The following is a 17,550-nucleotide window of genomic DNA, read 5'->3' on the forward strand; positions in this document are numbered from 1 at the left end:
TACAGTACAGGCCAAGAATGTGGCCACACCTTCTCATTCAACGTGTTTTCTTTATTTTCATGACCATTTACGTTGGTAAATTCTCACTGAAGGCGTCAAAACTATGAATGAACACATGTGGAGTTATGTACTTAACAAAAAGTGGAGACCTGGCCTCCACAGTCACCGGACCTGAACCCAATCCAGATGGTTTGGGGTGAGCTGGACCAACAAGTGCTAAACACCTCTGGGAACTTCAAGACTGTTGGAAAACCATTTCAGGTGACGACCTCTTGAAGCTCATAGAGAGAATGCCAAGAGTGTTCAATGCAGTAATCAGAGCAAAGAAACTAGAATATAACACGTTTTCACTTATTTCACCTTTTTTTGTTAAGTACAGAACTCCACATGTGTTCATTCATAGTTTTGCTGCATCCAGTGAGAATCCACCAACGTAAATGGTCATGAAAATAAAGAAAACACATCAAATGAGAAGGTGTCCAAACGTTTGGCCTGGACTGGTGTGTGTTTTTATATTTCTGACGTGATGTCACGTGTTCGCCGTTTGAGCCGGAAGCGGAAGCGGGGCCGCGCACGTGGTTACGGAACTCTGCGAGTTCATTCATTCGCCGCGGCGCCTGAACTGCGCGAAGTGAGCTCCGCGTAGGCTCGCACGTTCCCCGCAGTCTTTAGCCTGGTCCACGTCGCCGCGACGCGGCCGCTCTGGATGAAAAGCGCCGTGCACTCGGGCATGATCAAGGAGAACCGGTGGAACGTTCCTCCCAACGCCCCGGCGTGCATGGAGAGGCACCTGGACTCCGCGGACTACAGGAGCGGTAAAGATGGAGTTATTTCGAACACGCGTCCACCGCGGATCAATAAACCCCGAATGTTTCTCGGTTCGCTCGCACGATCGCTGCGCCCTGTACGTCCGAACTTTCGCAGGCCCGTCACCGCGCTGTAGTGAAATCTGTCCATCTTCCCAGCAATAAATAGGGATTGTCTAATAGTATAAAACACACCGAGATCATTAAACAGTGGAAGTGTGAATAATGTTGAAGAACTCTGTAAGCTAGTCGAATGGTATTCCTAGAAATGAAAGTCTACATTTGCATAATTTCCAGTCCCCCCCTGGAGACACTCAGGGTTTAGTGTCCTTCACGGGGACACAGTGGGGTTCGAACCTGGTATTTAAGTTTTAAGTGAAGTGATTGTCACACGTGATGCACAGCACACGGTGCACACAGTGAAATTTGTCCTATGCATTTAACCCATCACCCTGAGTGAGCAGTGTGTGGGGACGGTGCTTTGCTCAGTGGCACCTCAGTGGTACCTTGGCAGATCGGGATTCGAACCGGCAACCTTCTGATTACGGGGCCGCTTCCTTAACCGCTAGGCCACCACTGGTACTACACACTAGTATCTAGTCAACAGTTAAATTTCTCTGAACACACACTGTCAATATTCCATGAAACTGAGAACATTCTGCATTAAATGCTAAAGTTAAATTGATATTTGCAAGCAGGTTAGTTAAACTCATTTGTTTTTTTTGCGCAGTACTGCATAGCTTTTTTTTAAACGTTTTTATTTACTCATTCTATTAGAATTGTGACCCAGACCCAACCATTCATCTAGTGGAAATAAAAATATATTTTGGGTGGTATGAACAACGACCCAGGTTCCAACCCTGCTTACTACCATCGTGTCCCTGAGCAAGACACTTAACCCTGAGTGTCTCCAGGGGGACGGTCTCCGTAAGTCCGTCATGTCCCTCAAGTTTTATGCTCCCAGCTCCACAAATGCAGATCAGCTTCCTGTATTTACTTTTGTTGTTCCCATGGCGATACGTCTCACCAATCAGCAGACAGAGAGTTCACATGATTTGACGCGACGCAATTTGGATTTTTTCTCAAGTGAAGTGATTGTCACTTGTGATGCACAGCACACGGTGCACACAGTGAAATGTGTCCTCTGCATTTAACCATCACCCTTGGTGAGCAGTGGGCAGCCATGACAGGCACCCGGGGAGCAGTGGGCAGCCATGACAGGCACCCGGGGAGCAGTGGGCAGCCATGACAGGCACCCGGGGAGCAGTGGGCAGCCATGACAGGCACCCGGGGAGCAGTGGGCAGCCATGACAGGCACCCGGGGAGCAGTGGGCAGCCATGACAAGCACCCGGGGAGCAGTGTGTTACGGGGCCGCTTCCTTAACCGCTAGGCCACTGCCGAACGAAGGAAAGATTTATACAATGTTCAAAACTCACCGACTGATTCGGACCAAAGCGCCCGCAATGAAGGTCACCCTGTGTTGGTCTCCCCGTCCTAGATGGCACCCTGCTGCTGGCCGCCTCCAGTCTGACCGGCAGGTGCTGGTTGGGCTCCATCTGGGTGTATAGTGACCCGAAGCTCGCCCCCAACGAGGGCTTCTGTAAGGCAGGAGTCCAGACGGAGGCGGGTGTGACTGATGCCAAATGGGTGTCAGAAAAGAGCGTCCTGATGGCTTCTGATTCCGGTAGGAGGGTGTGTGTATGATTGTGTGTGTGTGTGTGTGTGTGTGTGTGTGTGTGTGTGGGGGTAAAGTGGCCGTGATGAAGCTGTGTTGTGTGGCGTGGTCACACAGGGGCTGTTGAATTATGGGATCTGTCCGAGGACGAGCGCTTGCTGGTGAACCGCTTCAGTCGCCATGACCACGACCACATCGTGACGTGCGTCAGTCCAGCGGCGGGGGCGCGTCACGCCGTCAGCGGCGGCATGGACTGCTGGTCAGTTGTCCACCGTACACATCTAACGTTCCTCTTTTGTGTTTTCTAATTAATTTACATATTGTCACATGGGTGTGTGTGTCTTCTTCTACAAGCATCAAGGTGTGGGACCTCGGTGAAGAGGCGGTGATCACCACTTACAACGGTAAGTATTTTCTGTAGCTGCCTGCTGGACGTCCATTCGCGGGCTTGACTGTCTGCGTCTCGCCGCTCTGTGTCTGCAGCCCACGCCCTGCCGGTCAGCTGTGTAGCCTGCAGTCCCGTGGACGACGCCCTCTTCATCTCCTGCGGTCAGGTGAGTCCTGCGCCAAAACGTCGGGCAGAACCACGTCTTACAACCACTTAGGGTGGTTGTATCCTAGTATGTAACACACTCGCCTGTGAACCAGAAGACCCAGGTTTGAATCCCACTTACTACCATCGTGTCCCTGAGCAGGACACTTAACCCTGAGTGTCTCAAGGGGGGGACTGTCCCTGTAACTACTGATTGTAAGTCGCTCTGGATAAGGACGTCTGGTAAATGCTGTAAATGTAATGTAAATGTAAGATGCCGGGCAGAACTAATGTCTTTTTGCCACGTTTGGGTGGCAGAAAGACCCTCGCTGATGAACTACCATCGTGTCCCTGAGCAAGACACTTGACCCCGAGGGTCTCCATGGAAACCGTCCCTGTCACTAGTGACTGTAAGGCGCTCTGCATAACGGCGTCTGGTAAATGCCGTAAAATGTTGGGTTCTGCCCGGGACTTTTACAGGGTGCCTACGGTCATTAAAAGCCTGGAAAAGTCTTGGAATTCCAAAAAGAGTTTTGGAATATGAGAACTTTATAAGTTTTTGATTGACACCTGAATGTATAATGAAGTACGTAGTCGCTGTAAGACTGCACGGTTTACAACTACAACGTTTAAAACCAGCGCAGGTCTTTACTGTGTGCAGCGTGTGCTGTGCTGCAGTGTTTCACAATGACAATCACTTCACCTTACTTTACTTTTAAAAGTCGTGTAAATTACAGCTGATCTGATGCCCGAACCTGATAAGCCTGTTTTACTCGGGCTCAGGCTGCGTGAACGTTTCAGGGTTAAAAAAAACAAAACAATATTTTGGTAAGTTTGACTTCTTACGATTTTTTTTGTCCCCCCATTTGTACAGAAATGTTAGAGAAAGTACAGTCACAATTGGCTCAGTTGCAACATTCCCTGATGTTCTCTGGCTGATTTCTGCCCCTCTTTCGAACCTTTTCAGGACGGACGTCTTCTGCTGTGGGACAAAAGGAAACCTAAACCGGCGTCCCGCCTGGGTAAGAACAACCCTGTCCCTTCATAGTTTATTCGGTTTGTAGCGCGGGCAACAGAATGTGCACCAGCGCCACGTACGTCTAGTTTTTATTACCCTGCATTAGTCCCAGTAAATCATCATGCCTCTGTGACAGGAGGAGGAAATGAAACGTCCTGTTCTCGTTCCCCGCCTGCTCGGAGATGTTTTGGTAGAAGGAGGGATCGGGTGGGACGGTTAATTATGGTTCTGGAGCTTTAGAGCCCCCTGATTTTATTTAATATATATTTTGTAGTTCCTTTTTTTTAATGGGTACAATAGCACAGTAGTCAGTTTTATAAGGTGCACCTTACAGTCAGTAGTGACAGGGAAAGTCCCCCTGGCGACAGTGTGGGTTTAGTGTCTTGCTCGGGGACAAGATGTGGTAGTCAGTGAGGTTTGAACCTGAGACTCTGTGGTCGTCTGGTTCATGGCCAGCCCATTTATTCGATGTCCTCTCTTGCGCTTTGTCGACAGATGTTGTGGCGCCCAGCTGCTGCCCCACTACAGCGGCCTGGCACCCTCGGCAGAGCAGCACGGTGGCCTATGGTAAGCAGCCAAGACCTGATGGCGCTGGGACGTCTGCTGTGACAGGTTGTACTTTCAGCACCTAGTGGGCTTGGTGCCATGCAGGTGAAGGGTTATTGGAATATAAATAATCGCTACGTGTCTCGGCGCTGATAAGATGGCTTTACACGTGTCCTGGGGACATCGGACCACAAGTGGTACGGTACTGGTCTGAATCCAACAATATTGTTTACCTTACGTTAAACTTGGTATAAAAAAATAAAACTCACAATCATTTTAATGAAGCAAAATTTCACATTTAAGGGTGTCCTAAATACAGACAGGAAGGTTCAATGCCAGATACGATTTCATAACTCACTTAATTCATGCGTCAACGTAATATGTAACTTGCATAATACTGCCAGCATGCTTTTATCCAGTCTTCCGTACTGCAAATCCGGAAATATATAAGCTTGTTTTCTGTAATGCATGGTTTAATTTGTTCGATAACTACAATATGCCAAATACATACTGATAATTCGTTTTTTTTCCCTCCATATTTGTGACTAGTTCCAAATCCTAGTTTTTCTGAGCCTCATGTGACCACAGGGTTCTGCAACGTAAGATCAGCCCAGCTTTGTAATTCCTCTTCTCCTGTTGGACTAGACGTTGAGAATTCCGTTGTGATTTTCTGTCATCGTGACTCGCTCCGGACGTCCTGGCGTCTTGAACCCCTGCTGTATGTTCATGTTCCGCTCCCTGTGTTGACTTGCAGGAGATGAACTGGGACGAGTGACCGTGAAGGACCTGCAGGCCGCCGAGCGCGTGCAGACGCTGAAGTCGCACAGCCGCAGGGTCTCGCGCATCGCCTTCTCCTCGCACAGGTCCGTCTGCCGACGCAACCTCACGTCCAGCTGCTGCTGCTGCTGCTTCTGAAGCTGATTTGTCATTTCCTCTTTCTTCAGCACCCCTCTGCTGGCCTCCGCCAGTGACGACTGCTCTGTAGCTGTGGTCAACTCAGAGCTGAGAGAAATGTGAGTACTTTTTTTTTTTTTTTTTTTTTATAGTGTAGTGATTGTCACATGTGATACACAGCAGCACAGCACACGGTGCACACAGTGAAATTTGTCCTCTGCATTTAACCCATCACCCTGAGTGAGCAGGGGGCAGCCATGACAGGCGCCCGGGGAGCAGTGTGTGGGGACGGTGCTTTGCTCAGTGGCACCTTGGCGGCTCAGGATTCGAACCGGCAACCTTGTGATTACGGGGCCGCTTCCTTAACCGCTAGGCCACCACTGCCCCAATGACCACGCCCCTAATATTGAGGCAGGTGGTCGGGATCCAAATCCAATGTGAAACTCTGGTGTGACCCGTCAGGTGAGAACCTGTTTGGAAACAGACCCATAATTGGAAGGTTGAATCCCGAACCGCCAAGGTGCCCCACACGCTGCTCCCTGGGTGCCTTTCATGGCATCCCACTGCTCGCTCAGGCGATGGGTTGAATGCAGAAACCACATTTCACACATCACCTCCACTATAAATCGCATGAATTGAGCACGGTGAATTATGGGTAATACTGAATAGTAGTTGTTTGTACCCACAAGATCCTGTAGGATGAATCGTGGATCAACTTTGAGTTGTGAGGAGGCGCAGATTTTTGCATAGATTCTTGGTCTGATTACCACGATTTCACAGTCCACAGCAGAAGATTTACTTTTGCTGTTCCCGTGGTGACACATTTGCCAAAAGATAGATGGATAGATGCAGGGTTACAAACACACCAACTTATTCAGAACAAAGCAAACTACTGAAAGGTATGAAAGCAAATGCAGGTCAAGACCGCTCAGCTCCCTTAACAGTGTGTGGGGCAGGGCGAGTGGATGGAGTGATGCACAGCACACGGTGCACACAGTGAAATTTGTCCTCTGCATTTAACCCATCAGTGAGCAGCCATGACAGGCGCCCGATGAGCAGAGTGTGGGGACGGTGCTCTGCTCAGTGACTCCTCAGTGGCACCTCGGCAGATTGGGATTCGAACTGGCAACCTTCTGGTTACGTCGCAGCTTCCTTAAGCGCTAGGCCACCACTGCCCCACTCACGAAGCCTGGTTTACTTAACCAGTGCTCTTGCCACTGAGTCCACTGCATAACAGGCTACTATACGCTAGTCTAGTAGCCTGTCCCAAAAAACGGTCCCAGCTGGTCCCAATTTCTGGACAATTTTAAAATGATTTGCGAAACTTAAACCCTGTGATCCATAACGCAGTGTAATTGGACTGAACTGATCCATAGAGTTGTACCTCAGTAGGTCCTGACCACAGCATTCCAGGAGCACCTCACATGACCCTGAAATCTAGCCATAATGAGTCTGTCAGTCCATGTTTTCTGCTTTCAACACGCACTGTTCAGTTGGTGCTTTAAAAAAATTCCCATGCACTGTCAGGTCACCAGTTAATCAATGTTCTCCACTTAATTTATGGATTCTATGTGCTTAGTTTTATTTTTGGGTCTGAATTGCATTGGATGTTGTGCCTCTCTGGTATGCCTTCATACATTCCTCCCTGCAGTCAGTAGGGGGCGGTAGATGCAGTTCTGGTGCAGCTTTGGGGATCAGTGCTCTGTAGGGCATTCAAAACTGCTGATCTGTACCTTCAGATACCGGGACAGGCGCCACCAGGACTTTGTACGCGGACTCTGTTGGGCTCCCGCGGCTTCGGACACCCTGACCACCGCAGGCTGGGACCACCAGGTCCTTCACCACGACGTCGACCAGACCACCTCTCCACCCTAGATCCCCCCCCAGGTAGCCATGAGAAGGGGGAGCTGCGGGATCCAGTGGGACGAACTGGCTGCCGAAGTGCTACCTGGTCGAGCAGCAGCAGAACCCAACCGTCGTACACGCTCGAACAGACGTGTGCTGGTCTCGCAGGCCATGTTCACCTCCACTCATTAGCACTTAGCTGACACCGCGCTGTTTTCTCATACAGGAGAGAGGTGGTTGTTGCTGCTGCTGCTGGACCGGTTTGCATTTTGCTTCAATGCTAATTCAGTGGTTTCCTTTCCCACCGAAGAACTGCACAACCTTGTTTACACCCATAGATGTTCCATTTTTCTGCTCAGTCTGTAAAACCATGGATTCATATGTCCGTTGCAATTTAAGATCAATAAAAATTCTAGATTATGCTGACGTCAGCTTTCGGATGTTTTGTGCTTGTGTGTCCCTATGCTGTCCATATTGGACCTCATTTGGCAGTGGGCTGGTCTGACCCTGGGCCACGCTGGACCTGAGGTGTTGACACTGTGCCGATAAGGCTTTCCATGACCCTCGTCTTTAATTTCACAGTTATAGCACTGTCCTCCGTTCAAAGAGTTTGATCCCCAAAAACGTTCCCCTAAATTGGCTGCGATTTGTGTGAACGTTGCGTGCACCCTGTGGTGGACTGGCACCCCACCCTGCTGTCGCAGAACGGGCTCTGCACCGGCGGCCTAGCGGGTAAGGCAGCGGACCCATAATCAATGCTGGTTGCAGTCCTGAGCAAAGTACCGTCCCCACACGCTGCTCACCACGCGTCATGCCAATCACTTTCACTTCACTTGTTCTGGATTAAAACAACCCGTAGTTATAATAGAACCACCGCGCGTTAATATTTAACGAAATCCGTAATGGGACTGTAATGAAACATTTCTAGTGGTGCAGCAGTGGTTTTGGTTATCCGCAGAACCTGAAACAAAAGTTTGTTCCAAGTAGATAATGAATATTAGGTAATATTGGATTTTATTTAGGTTACAATCCAGACTAAATGTCTATGCAATGTTACACGGTAAAATATAAATACTACACTGGAAAAAAAACTGCAGGGAACATCAGCAAATGAAAATAATGGAAAATTCTGTACAAAATGTGTTCGAGCAGGGTTAAGACAATGGTATACATCAACACTGTAGACGCCGGAACATTCTGGTCTCCCTTTACGTACACGAAACTGTAATCATGCAAACATTTTAATTGTTTCTTGTTTTTTATAATGCATCAGAAGTGTCTCTTGATATTTTCCAGGCCGCGCCTTGGACTATATTTGTTAAGACCAGCAAGGCAATGTGTACTGAACACATTGCGATAGTCATATCTAGTGTTTGACCTCATGTTAAGACATTAATGCAACGCTCTTTTAAGGGCTTTGGCTCTCAGGATGAATCTGTGGAACATTTTGAATAAATGAAAACACCAGTAACCCCGAAGGTTTGAGACTGTGGCGTGCATAATAATGCACTTTTATCCCGTGCACGGTGAGGTCTCCAGCACCCTGAAGGCATTTTTGTTCATATGATTATTGAATCATTTATTCGTCTTCATGATGGTTCTCCTCTGTTGATAGGAGTGATTGGCTGCTTGGTTCCAGGTCTCACTTGGAAGGTCATTCCGTAGGTCTGCTTTGAATTTCCCCCATTGCTATGGATAGAAAGAATACAGAAGATGTGTGTGGATTCACACCAACATACATACAACATACGGTGAATTCCCAACCTACCTGCTGGGTGATTTTGCAGAAGCACTGAATCCCTGGGCTTTCTTCTGGGCTACTCTGGTCTGAAGCTCTTGGAAATTAAGGCCGTGGGTTTGTTGGTGGGGAAGAGTAGCGCTCTTGGCTGTGGGACCTGCTTTGGGAATGGCATGCGTGCCAATTTCTTCATCAGACAGAGTGGTGCCCCACTCGTCAGTGCTGTTGTCCGTTTCTTTAGCTGGTACTGAAAACTTGGGGTCCATTTCTAGCATTTTCTTTTGCAGAATGCTGAGGAGGGTAGCCCGGTTCTCCTCCAGAGACGTTGTAGGCACTTGGGCTGGAGGTGGCTTTGATTTGTCTTGGGCAGAATTTAGGGGTTCAGGTTTAGGTGAAGTTGGGAACTTGGGTTTTGGTGATGTGGGCGGTCCATTTGACATCTGTGCCATGATTGTGGAGGCTGGTGGTTTTGGTGGGGGTGGGGGTGGGGGCGGTGGCGGCGGTGGTGCAGGTGCAATTGCTGCTTTCGTTTTCCTTGGAGGATCCGGAGGTGGTGTGCTTGGAGGTGCTTCTACATCATTTTCATCCTCTTGGTCTATGCCGGCAAATTCAGGTGGAGGGGGAATGAAAGGAATACATTGGTCTTCTCCATTTTCCTCATCAGAGACGTAAGAGGACACCAAAGTAACGTTCTTGCTGGTGGACAAGGTAGTTGAAGGTATAGAGAGCTCTTGCATTGAAGAGCTCTCCAGAGATTTGATGACCTGGTTCTTAGAGGGTGACAAAATATTTACCTCAGACTGAGCCTGTGTGGGATGGGTCTGCTGTATGGAAGGTGTCTCTTGCGACATTGAGGAGGATTTGGGTATGACCGTGAAGGTGTTGACCTTGGATTCACTGGTTTGGAAATTGGAAGTGGGTAGAGGATCTTCTGGTTCGTTGCTCTTCGTGCTGTTTTGTCGAGAAGGTGATGATCGCTGTTTTTCACGCTCCTTGGCTGCCATTAGCATGGCAAAAGGCGAGGCCACACTGTCCTTTGTCCCTGAGCCTTTGTTTTTAGATAGTAAACCACTGTACTCATGAGGTCTCCTTGAAGAATGTTCCTCAGGTTTTATTGGATTCATTTCTGAGGATGGAATTGAGGCAAGAGGTGCATTCTCTAAATTGGGAGAACATTTTAGAAGTGCTGGGACTGAAGAATTAGAATCATCTGATTTGGGTGCTGCAACTGTTCCTGGAAGTGTGGCAGATGAGCTCTCTTTCAGCTCTTGTAGACCTTTGTCTATCTGCATGTGTGTCTGTTTGGCAGCCTGTGCTGAACTAGGTTGCTTCATCATGGTGGACCCATTTCCATTGACATGCACCTCAACAGAGTCACCTGAGAAGTCTTGTAACAGTAAGATTGACTTGGTTTTTGAACCACGATCTATATTCCCACCAAGCAGGGTCGTTTTTGGCACACTGTAGAGCTTTGCTGTGTTCTGTGGGTTAAAACTGGATGGTGTTTGGGTGGGTGCAGTAGATGATGCCGGTGGAAAGTCCAGACTGGCAATAGAAGACATCCTGACAGGCTTTGGAGGGGGTGTTTTTGGGGCTTTGGTCTGTACAGATGGACTGAATTTTGGGCTTTCAGGAACCTCAGTATCACTCTTCATTGGCTTATGAATTGGTACAGAAGCCTTGGCACTCCCAGTGCTGGAAGTATCTGAGGGAGGTTTTGGAGGGGCCATTGGAGGAGGTTTAAGAGAAGCAAAGTCAACGTCTTGGGATTGTCCTTGGGCAAAGGTTGGAGGTTTGGGAGGAGGCATGGAAGGCGGCTGCAGGGAGGCCAAATCTTGACAGTTATCAAAGTCACTAAAGAACTCTGGTGGAGGTGGAATATATTTTGGTGGTGGAGGAATGAACTGGGGTGGCGGTGGTGGGGGTGCGTTAGAAGGGGGTGGTGGGATGAGGATCTCTCCCTCGTCTTCATCATGAACAGTAATTATTCCTCCATTATATTCCTTAGCACTGCTGTCTGTGAAGGTAAGGCACAGTTCATTCGTGTTAAATTATCACGAGTCTTAAATTGTCTTAAATTGAATTTTCACAAATTAAGCCCTACAGAAACATTTTAAATGGCTTAAATCCATAGTTTAAAGGTCTTTAATATTGCAGAACCAATAAAAAAATTCTGGTAACCTCTTGGCAAATTTCTAATATGTCTTGTGACATTTACATTTACATTTACACCATTTATCAGACAGTAAGATTGACTTGGTTTTCTCACCACAATCTATATTCCCACCAAGCACGTTGGTGAGAATATGTGTGTGAACATTGATGAAGCTAAAAATTATATTTCTTTTCTGTTATATTTATTTTCTGAAATTATGTTATCAAAAATAATTTGTAAAATACAATTAATATTGTATTTTAGAAGAGCATCTGACCCTTGGACAAACCCTTACAAATGTAAAATTGACTGAAGGTTGCCTTATGTCTTAAAAAGTTTTAATTTCTGCTTCCTTAAACCTGCAGATACCATGATTATATGGAGTGTAGTTGCCTAGTGAGGAACAAACTTGCCCATGAACCAGATTGCCACCACGTTCTGGGGTCTGAAACCCACCTACTACCACTGGGCAGGATTCTTAACTTGAGTTTTTCCACAGGTATTGTCCATGATCATAAGAAGTACCGAAGGATTGCAACGAGCCAGAGATCAGTTCAAATAGCCTGAGAGTGTCTTTCCAGGTTTAAGCAAAATAGCCAACAAATGAACCAAATAAAGTTTTTTTTTTCTGGATCCTCTAAGGCTTTTTCCCCCAAGGCAATAAACAAGGTTGCTCCCCAAGGAGCAAACAATGGCCTTCTGAAATGAGTGTTGTCATGGACACAGTGTTGATCTAGAACAAAGCACAGGTTTGCACCTTGATTGAATTAATCTTAAGTATCTCTTTGATCTGTGAAGTGACATTGCTTAAAGTTCAGCAAGCTTTGAAACATTAACCTGACCTCTCATTTAAGGCAAAGAGGTTATGCAACTCCCACTCCCATGTGCAATGACAGGTGAATAATACAAAACGGGCAAGAGTACACTGACCGATTCCATTGGTCTTTGGTGGAAGAAGGGGCACTTTCGGAGTTGGTACAGCAACCCCCTGAAAAACCTCGGTGGAGGGCTGTGGGCACAGAGAGAAGACGTAAGACTGTTATTAATCCTTTCTTGTGGGTGGAGGTCCTCCACGGTGGGTCTTTGAGAACGAGGCATGAGCCTCACCCCTTTTAATCATTCCACATGCTGGAACAGAGCTAAACTACTTTCTCAGACGCGTAAACTATACGTAGTGAACCAACCTGTTCTATGAAGCTTGAATAGAATTCTGCAGCTCCCGGTTAAAAATGAAAAGGACGTGCTGACTAATTTTACATCATCTTTCTACAGACACTCCTAACCTACACCCAGCAACAAAACAAAGCAGGCTGCACACTAAACCGAGGAAGCGCAACACCCTGGTATAGCCACGGGGCTTTGCTCAACGGTTACTTTCTACTCCCCGTGCGCTACTTCCACACTGTTCCACTTCTCCTGCAGCAAGGCTTTGTTACCTCTCCAGACTGCGCTTTCAGCTGAACAAAGGCTGTGCAAACACACATTGTCTGGACATGGAGTCAATCTCATCCACTCGCTAAGAAATGTTCAGGCCATTTAGAAAAAAATTCAATCAAAGCCTGGCGGAATGTGGTGTTCCTGTGCATGATGCTCGTGACATCTAGAATTAGAACCTATATCTATATTAATAAATAAACATGTAGGAACTGTGCACGCACGTGGCAAAGTTGGGTGGTTTTTTTAAGGTAACCGACTAAAACTGAGACCAGTGCTGATACATGGTGACCTGATCATAGTCGTTCAAAAAATATTCATATTCCAAAAAATTTAATCCCTGTGCTTTAGTACGTGTTGTTTCATGGTAAGAAGTACTGGATCTTAGGGTTTCATGCAGTTCTGTGGGGAAAAAATGTACTGGATTAATCCTGAATGAGTGCTAATAAAATCAAATGAATCTGCTCAAGGCCAGGCTCGCCGCGTTGTTATGGTTACGTATTGTTATGCTGCTGACTGGCGCTCCCTGTGCATTAAACTGGTTTTGGTGATTTGTCGATTATTTCCTCTGTATATGGAACATTTAGGACATTTCTGACATCGTGTGTCACCAAAAGTAATGAAAATGTACCTGGACTCCTGGCAGGCGGCCGTGAAAAGCTGTCCCCTGTGTGCTCTGTACATACTGAAGATACAGGAAACTATAGAACATTCTAGAGGCTAGCCGGAGCCCTTATCTCTGACCCACGTAAAAAAAAAGTCGTGAAACCTTCAATGTGAAAGTGGCTGAGTTCCTGCCCTTGCGACACAGGGTGTGTCAGATCTCAGGCATGTGGGTGACGGCTCTGCTGTCCGCTAAAGAATGAAAACTGTCTTATCGAGGAACTCACAAAAGCTGCCAGTTTGCCCTTAAATGACACTCACGGTCCAAGTGGGCCCAAGAACTTCCACGGGTCTACAAATGGTTGGTTGCTTTGCTGTTGCTTTAGTAAAGCTGAAGTTACGTGAACGGTGCTCCTCGAGTGACGTTTTTAAGGATGACTGTACTTTTGACAGCCAGATGACGTATGGAAGCATGTTGGAAGTACACCTTTCTCTTTAATATCTTCAAATCAATCGGTATTTACCGTGTGCGAGTTGCTGTAACTGACGGTAGGCCTGGATCGAACCTTGGCTGTCCCTGACTCTGGGATGGCAGCGGAGTCGAGGACAAGGTCCAGGTGGTCTGCAACAACAGGAAAGACCATAGATATCTATATATGAAATGATCATAACACACGAGGAAAGGAGCTGCGCCAGCTGATTTTTCCAAGATGGAGTCAACTAAATGAACAACCTGAGATGAAACCTGAGAGTAATGAAGGTGAAATTTTAAAGTGGAGGTGACATTTAAAGAGATGCGTCAGAGCGGTGATCTCGGCTTCCTCAGAATGCCAGGTCGGGGTATAAAATAACAGAGAAGTCTCAATCAAATATGCAAAATGAAGCAGCCTGCGTGTGTTATTTCTGCCAGCCGGGACATATGCTCGAGGTTCAAGTGACCCGCTGTCACACTCTCCACCCATTTCAGCAGTTCTGGGTCTGCTGAGGTCACCCAATGTCACCAGGTGCCACCGCTCTCCCATGAACCGGCTGCATACCTTCATCATAAACGGCAGCAGTCATAACTGGAGTAAAACGTGGGAGAGTTGAACTACGCAGCAGCAGGATTTGCTTGTGTACGTAAATGTTGTGGTCAGAAGGCTGGAGATGTTCAGACGATCAGATTAAATACACGTGTGTAGAGCGGGAATGAAAACTATTTATGAATCTGTATAGGAAACAGTAAATATCTCCTCTTTACTGTGTTTGTCTACATTTCACTCCATTTTACTACATTTTATCTCATTTTGTCCCATCTTTACTCATTTTTATCTGGTTTTATAGCAATTTTACTCCTTTTTACTCCAATCTTTACTCTTTTTTAAACCCATCTTTTACCCTCTCTTTACTCCTTACATCTCTCTACACCTTTTAAACCCGTCTTTTTATCCATTAAACCCATCTTTTACTGTCTTTACTCCCTTTTAAACCTGTCTTTTTACCCATTAAACCTGTCTTTTACCCTCTCTTTACTCTTTCTACCATCTCTCTATTCCTTTTAAACTCGTCATTTTACCCATTAAACCAGTCTTTTACCTGCTCTTTACTCTTTCTAGCATCTCCTTACTCCTTTTAAACCCGTCTTTTACCCTCTCTTCTACTCCCTTTAAAACCTGTCTTTTGCCCTCTCTTTACTCCCATTTAAACCCATCTTTTACCCTCTTTTTACTCCTTCTAGCATCTCCTTACTCCTTTTAAACCCGTCTTTTACCCTCTCTTCTACTCCCTTTAAAACCTGTCTTTTACCCTCTCTTTACTCCCTTTTAACCCCATCTTTTACCCTCTTTACTGCCCTTTAAACCCTGCTTTACCCTCTCTTTACTCCCTTTTAAACCCATTTTTTACCCTCTTTTTACTCTGCTTTAAACCTGTCTTTAACCCTCTCTTTATTCCTTTTTAACCCCGTCTTTTACCCTCTTTACTCCCTTTTAAACCCACCTTTTACCCTCTCTTCACTCCCTTCTAAACCCGTCTTTTACCCTCTCTTTACTCATTTCTAAACCCTGCTTTTACCCTCTGTTTACTTACCTTTTAATCCTGCTTTGCCCTCTCTTTACTCATTTTTAGACCCGTCTTTTTCCCTCTCTTTACTCCTTTTTAAACCCTGCTTTTACCCTCTGTTTACTCCCCTTTAAACCTGTCTTTTACCCTCTCTTTACTCCCTTGCTAAACCCTGCTTTTACCCTCTCTTTACTCCTGGTTACTCCACCGCCTCAGCAGGTATAAAGGTCGGAGGGGAACTCACCCATCTCCCGGACGGGGACACTGGTGTCGAACAGCGACTGTGCCTTCCGGCCCAGGAAGCCTTTCTTCATCTTGTCCCCTGTGTCTCGGTGTCCGTACTAAATCCCAGGAGAAGTTCAGGGCTTCATGGTGGTGTGCGTGGACAGGTGAACACAGCGCAGCTACCTCCTGTTCTCTCTCTCGCTCCCTCCCACTGTCTCTCTCTCTCCCTTCCTCCCTCCGTCTCTCTCTCTCTCACTCCCTCCCTCTCTCTCTCTCTCTCAGGTGAGTCTAACACAAGCCCCTCCTGCCCCACATATATTCCATATTCCTCCTTCAGCGTCACATTCCTGTCTTTCAAATGCTGACATTATTTTCCACATCTAGCTCTGTATGAATTTTTTTTAAAAATCATAAATCTGCACCGGGAGAAGTGTCCTCTGATTTCATTTAGAAACCTGGAAACATGTCAGTGGGTGACAAAGGCCTGAAGATGTGTTTACCTGTTCACAGGTAAAACCAATGAACCAATGAAATGGTTTTGTGGCCATTAGATTCATACACTGTGGGCTTTGCATGTAAAAAATATGAATAAAATTGAATGCGGTGCACAGGCACACACCACAACTCCATCATGCTCACACATAAACTGGTTTTTATACTGGTTTATACTCTTTCATAATGCTGTTATGCAGTCTATACAGTTTATATATATATTTTTTTATATCTACACTACCAGTCAAAAGTTTTTGGCACCTGCTGGCCAATGAGGTGAAGCCCCGCCCACACGAGAGAATTGTGGCAAAAACCCCAAAAACGGGGCGGAGCGACTGGAAAGCCAGCAGTGAAACTGAAAGTCTCACAAGCAAATATGAAAAAGAGCGAGATGTGAGCAAAAACGTGTGTTGTCAGAATTCCATCCTCTTATTTTACATTTCAACGTCGTATTTACGTTTGATATTAGGGAAGCTTTGTTTCAACATTTCAGCACAAATATGATTCCATAGTAGACCAGTTAAATAGCATAGCACAGGACACTCCAAACGTCGCGATTTATAAACGAGTTAATTTTTTTACAAATGTGTTTGTTAAAGGAACACAGACAAGACTCGGTTCAGGGAGTCGGAATCGCAGGCTCCTCCCGCCAAGCACTGAACGATTCGGTGAACGAATCATTCGAACGAATCTTTTCGATGATAGATCATGATAGACGACAAGATGATAATGTGCGGTTGCAGGTCTCTGATAAAATCAGCATTTCCTCCATTCCCACTATGTGTTTGTGTGCCCGTGTTTCGAAGGGAAAGAACGAACGAACGGAACCGATCGGCCAAGTGGCTCGGATTCGGACCATCCAACGTAGCCACAGAAAATAATGAGGTTCAGAGCATGTCGCTTTCAGTCTGAAAAAAGTTGTTCTACAGATTTTAATACACATAATATAGTGGATAATCGTACAGATTTGTCCATTTTGTTCTTAAAATCGTTCAACCCTTGTCTTTTACTTATTTAACTTTATATCATGTTTTATGCTTTATGTGAACTGGCTCTGTTTTCCACCTGCTGTGTACTGGGACGTGGCTGTAGGGTCCTGGCCTAACCACAGACTCTCAGGTCAGATGTGAGCTTCAAGGTTCCATGTTATGTGGTGTTAGTAAAAGCGTGGATACATTTATAGCTCTTTTTATATAACAGAATTTTTAGTGAAGGTGAATTGATTGTGAAACACTGCAGCACGGCACACGGTGACACAATGAAATGTGTCCTCTGCTTTTAACCATCACCCTTAGTGAGCATGGGCAGCCATGACAGGTGCCTGGGGAGCAGTGTGTGGGGACGGTGCGTTACAGGACCGTCAGACAAGGCAAGTTTTCATTTTTAACTTCCATGACGCTCCTCCAATAATCTTTAATCATCAGAAATCCTCTCAGCCAAATGGAATCACCAGTCAAGGAGAAGCAGCACGATCTTGCGGCTCCACAATGCAGGGCATAGTCATATTTCTTATATTCATGGTTAAGGCTGAGGAAAATCCCGTATA

General features: G+C 46.3%; 2 protein-coding genes across 2 annotated transcripts; one reads left to right on the forward strand and one right to left on the reverse strand.

Moving 5' to 3' along the window:
- The first annotated feature begins 563 nt into the window (after nt 1-563).
- On the forward strand, nt 564-7,743 carry wdr77 (WD repeat domain 77). Its single transcript, XM_028998791.1, has 10 exons — nt 564-815; nt 2,306-2,491; nt 2,600-2,741; nt 2,837-2,886; nt 2,966-3,036; nt 3,982-4,036; nt 4,528-4,599; nt 5,333-5,441; nt 5,523-5,591; nt 7,212-7,743. Exons 1-10 carry the CDS (start codon nt 707-709, stop codon nt 7,345-7,347), a joined length of 999 nt encoding a protein of 332 aa, XP_028854624.1. The 5' UTR covers nt 564-706; the 3' UTR covers nt 7,348-7,743.
- A 571-nt stretch (nt 7,744-8,314) lies between these two features.
- Nucleotides 8,315-15,740, reverse strand: LOC114800246 (uncharacterized protein C6orf132 homolog). Its single transcript, XM_028997386.1, has 5 exons — nt 15,532-15,740; nt 13,772-13,869; nt 12,141-12,219; nt 9,086-11,072; nt 8,315-9,006 (listed from the first exon to the last, which is right to left on the reverse strand). Exons 1-5 carry the CDS (start codon nt 15,599-15,601, stop codon nt 8,907-8,909), a joined length of 2,334 nt encoding a protein of 777 aa, XP_028853219.1. The 5' UTR covers nt 15,602-15,740; the 3' UTR covers nt 8,315-8,906.
- Between the last annotated feature and the right edge of the window lie 1,810 nt (nt 15,741-17,550).

This window comes from Denticeps clupeoides, chromosome 12 (genome assembly GCF_900700375.1).
Source record: "Denticeps clupeoides chromosome 12, fDenClu1.1, whole genome shotgun sequence".
In the NCBI taxonomy this organism is placed as follows: Eukaryota; Metazoa; Chordata; class Actinopteri; order Clupeiformes; family Denticipitidae; genus Denticeps; species Denticeps clupeoides.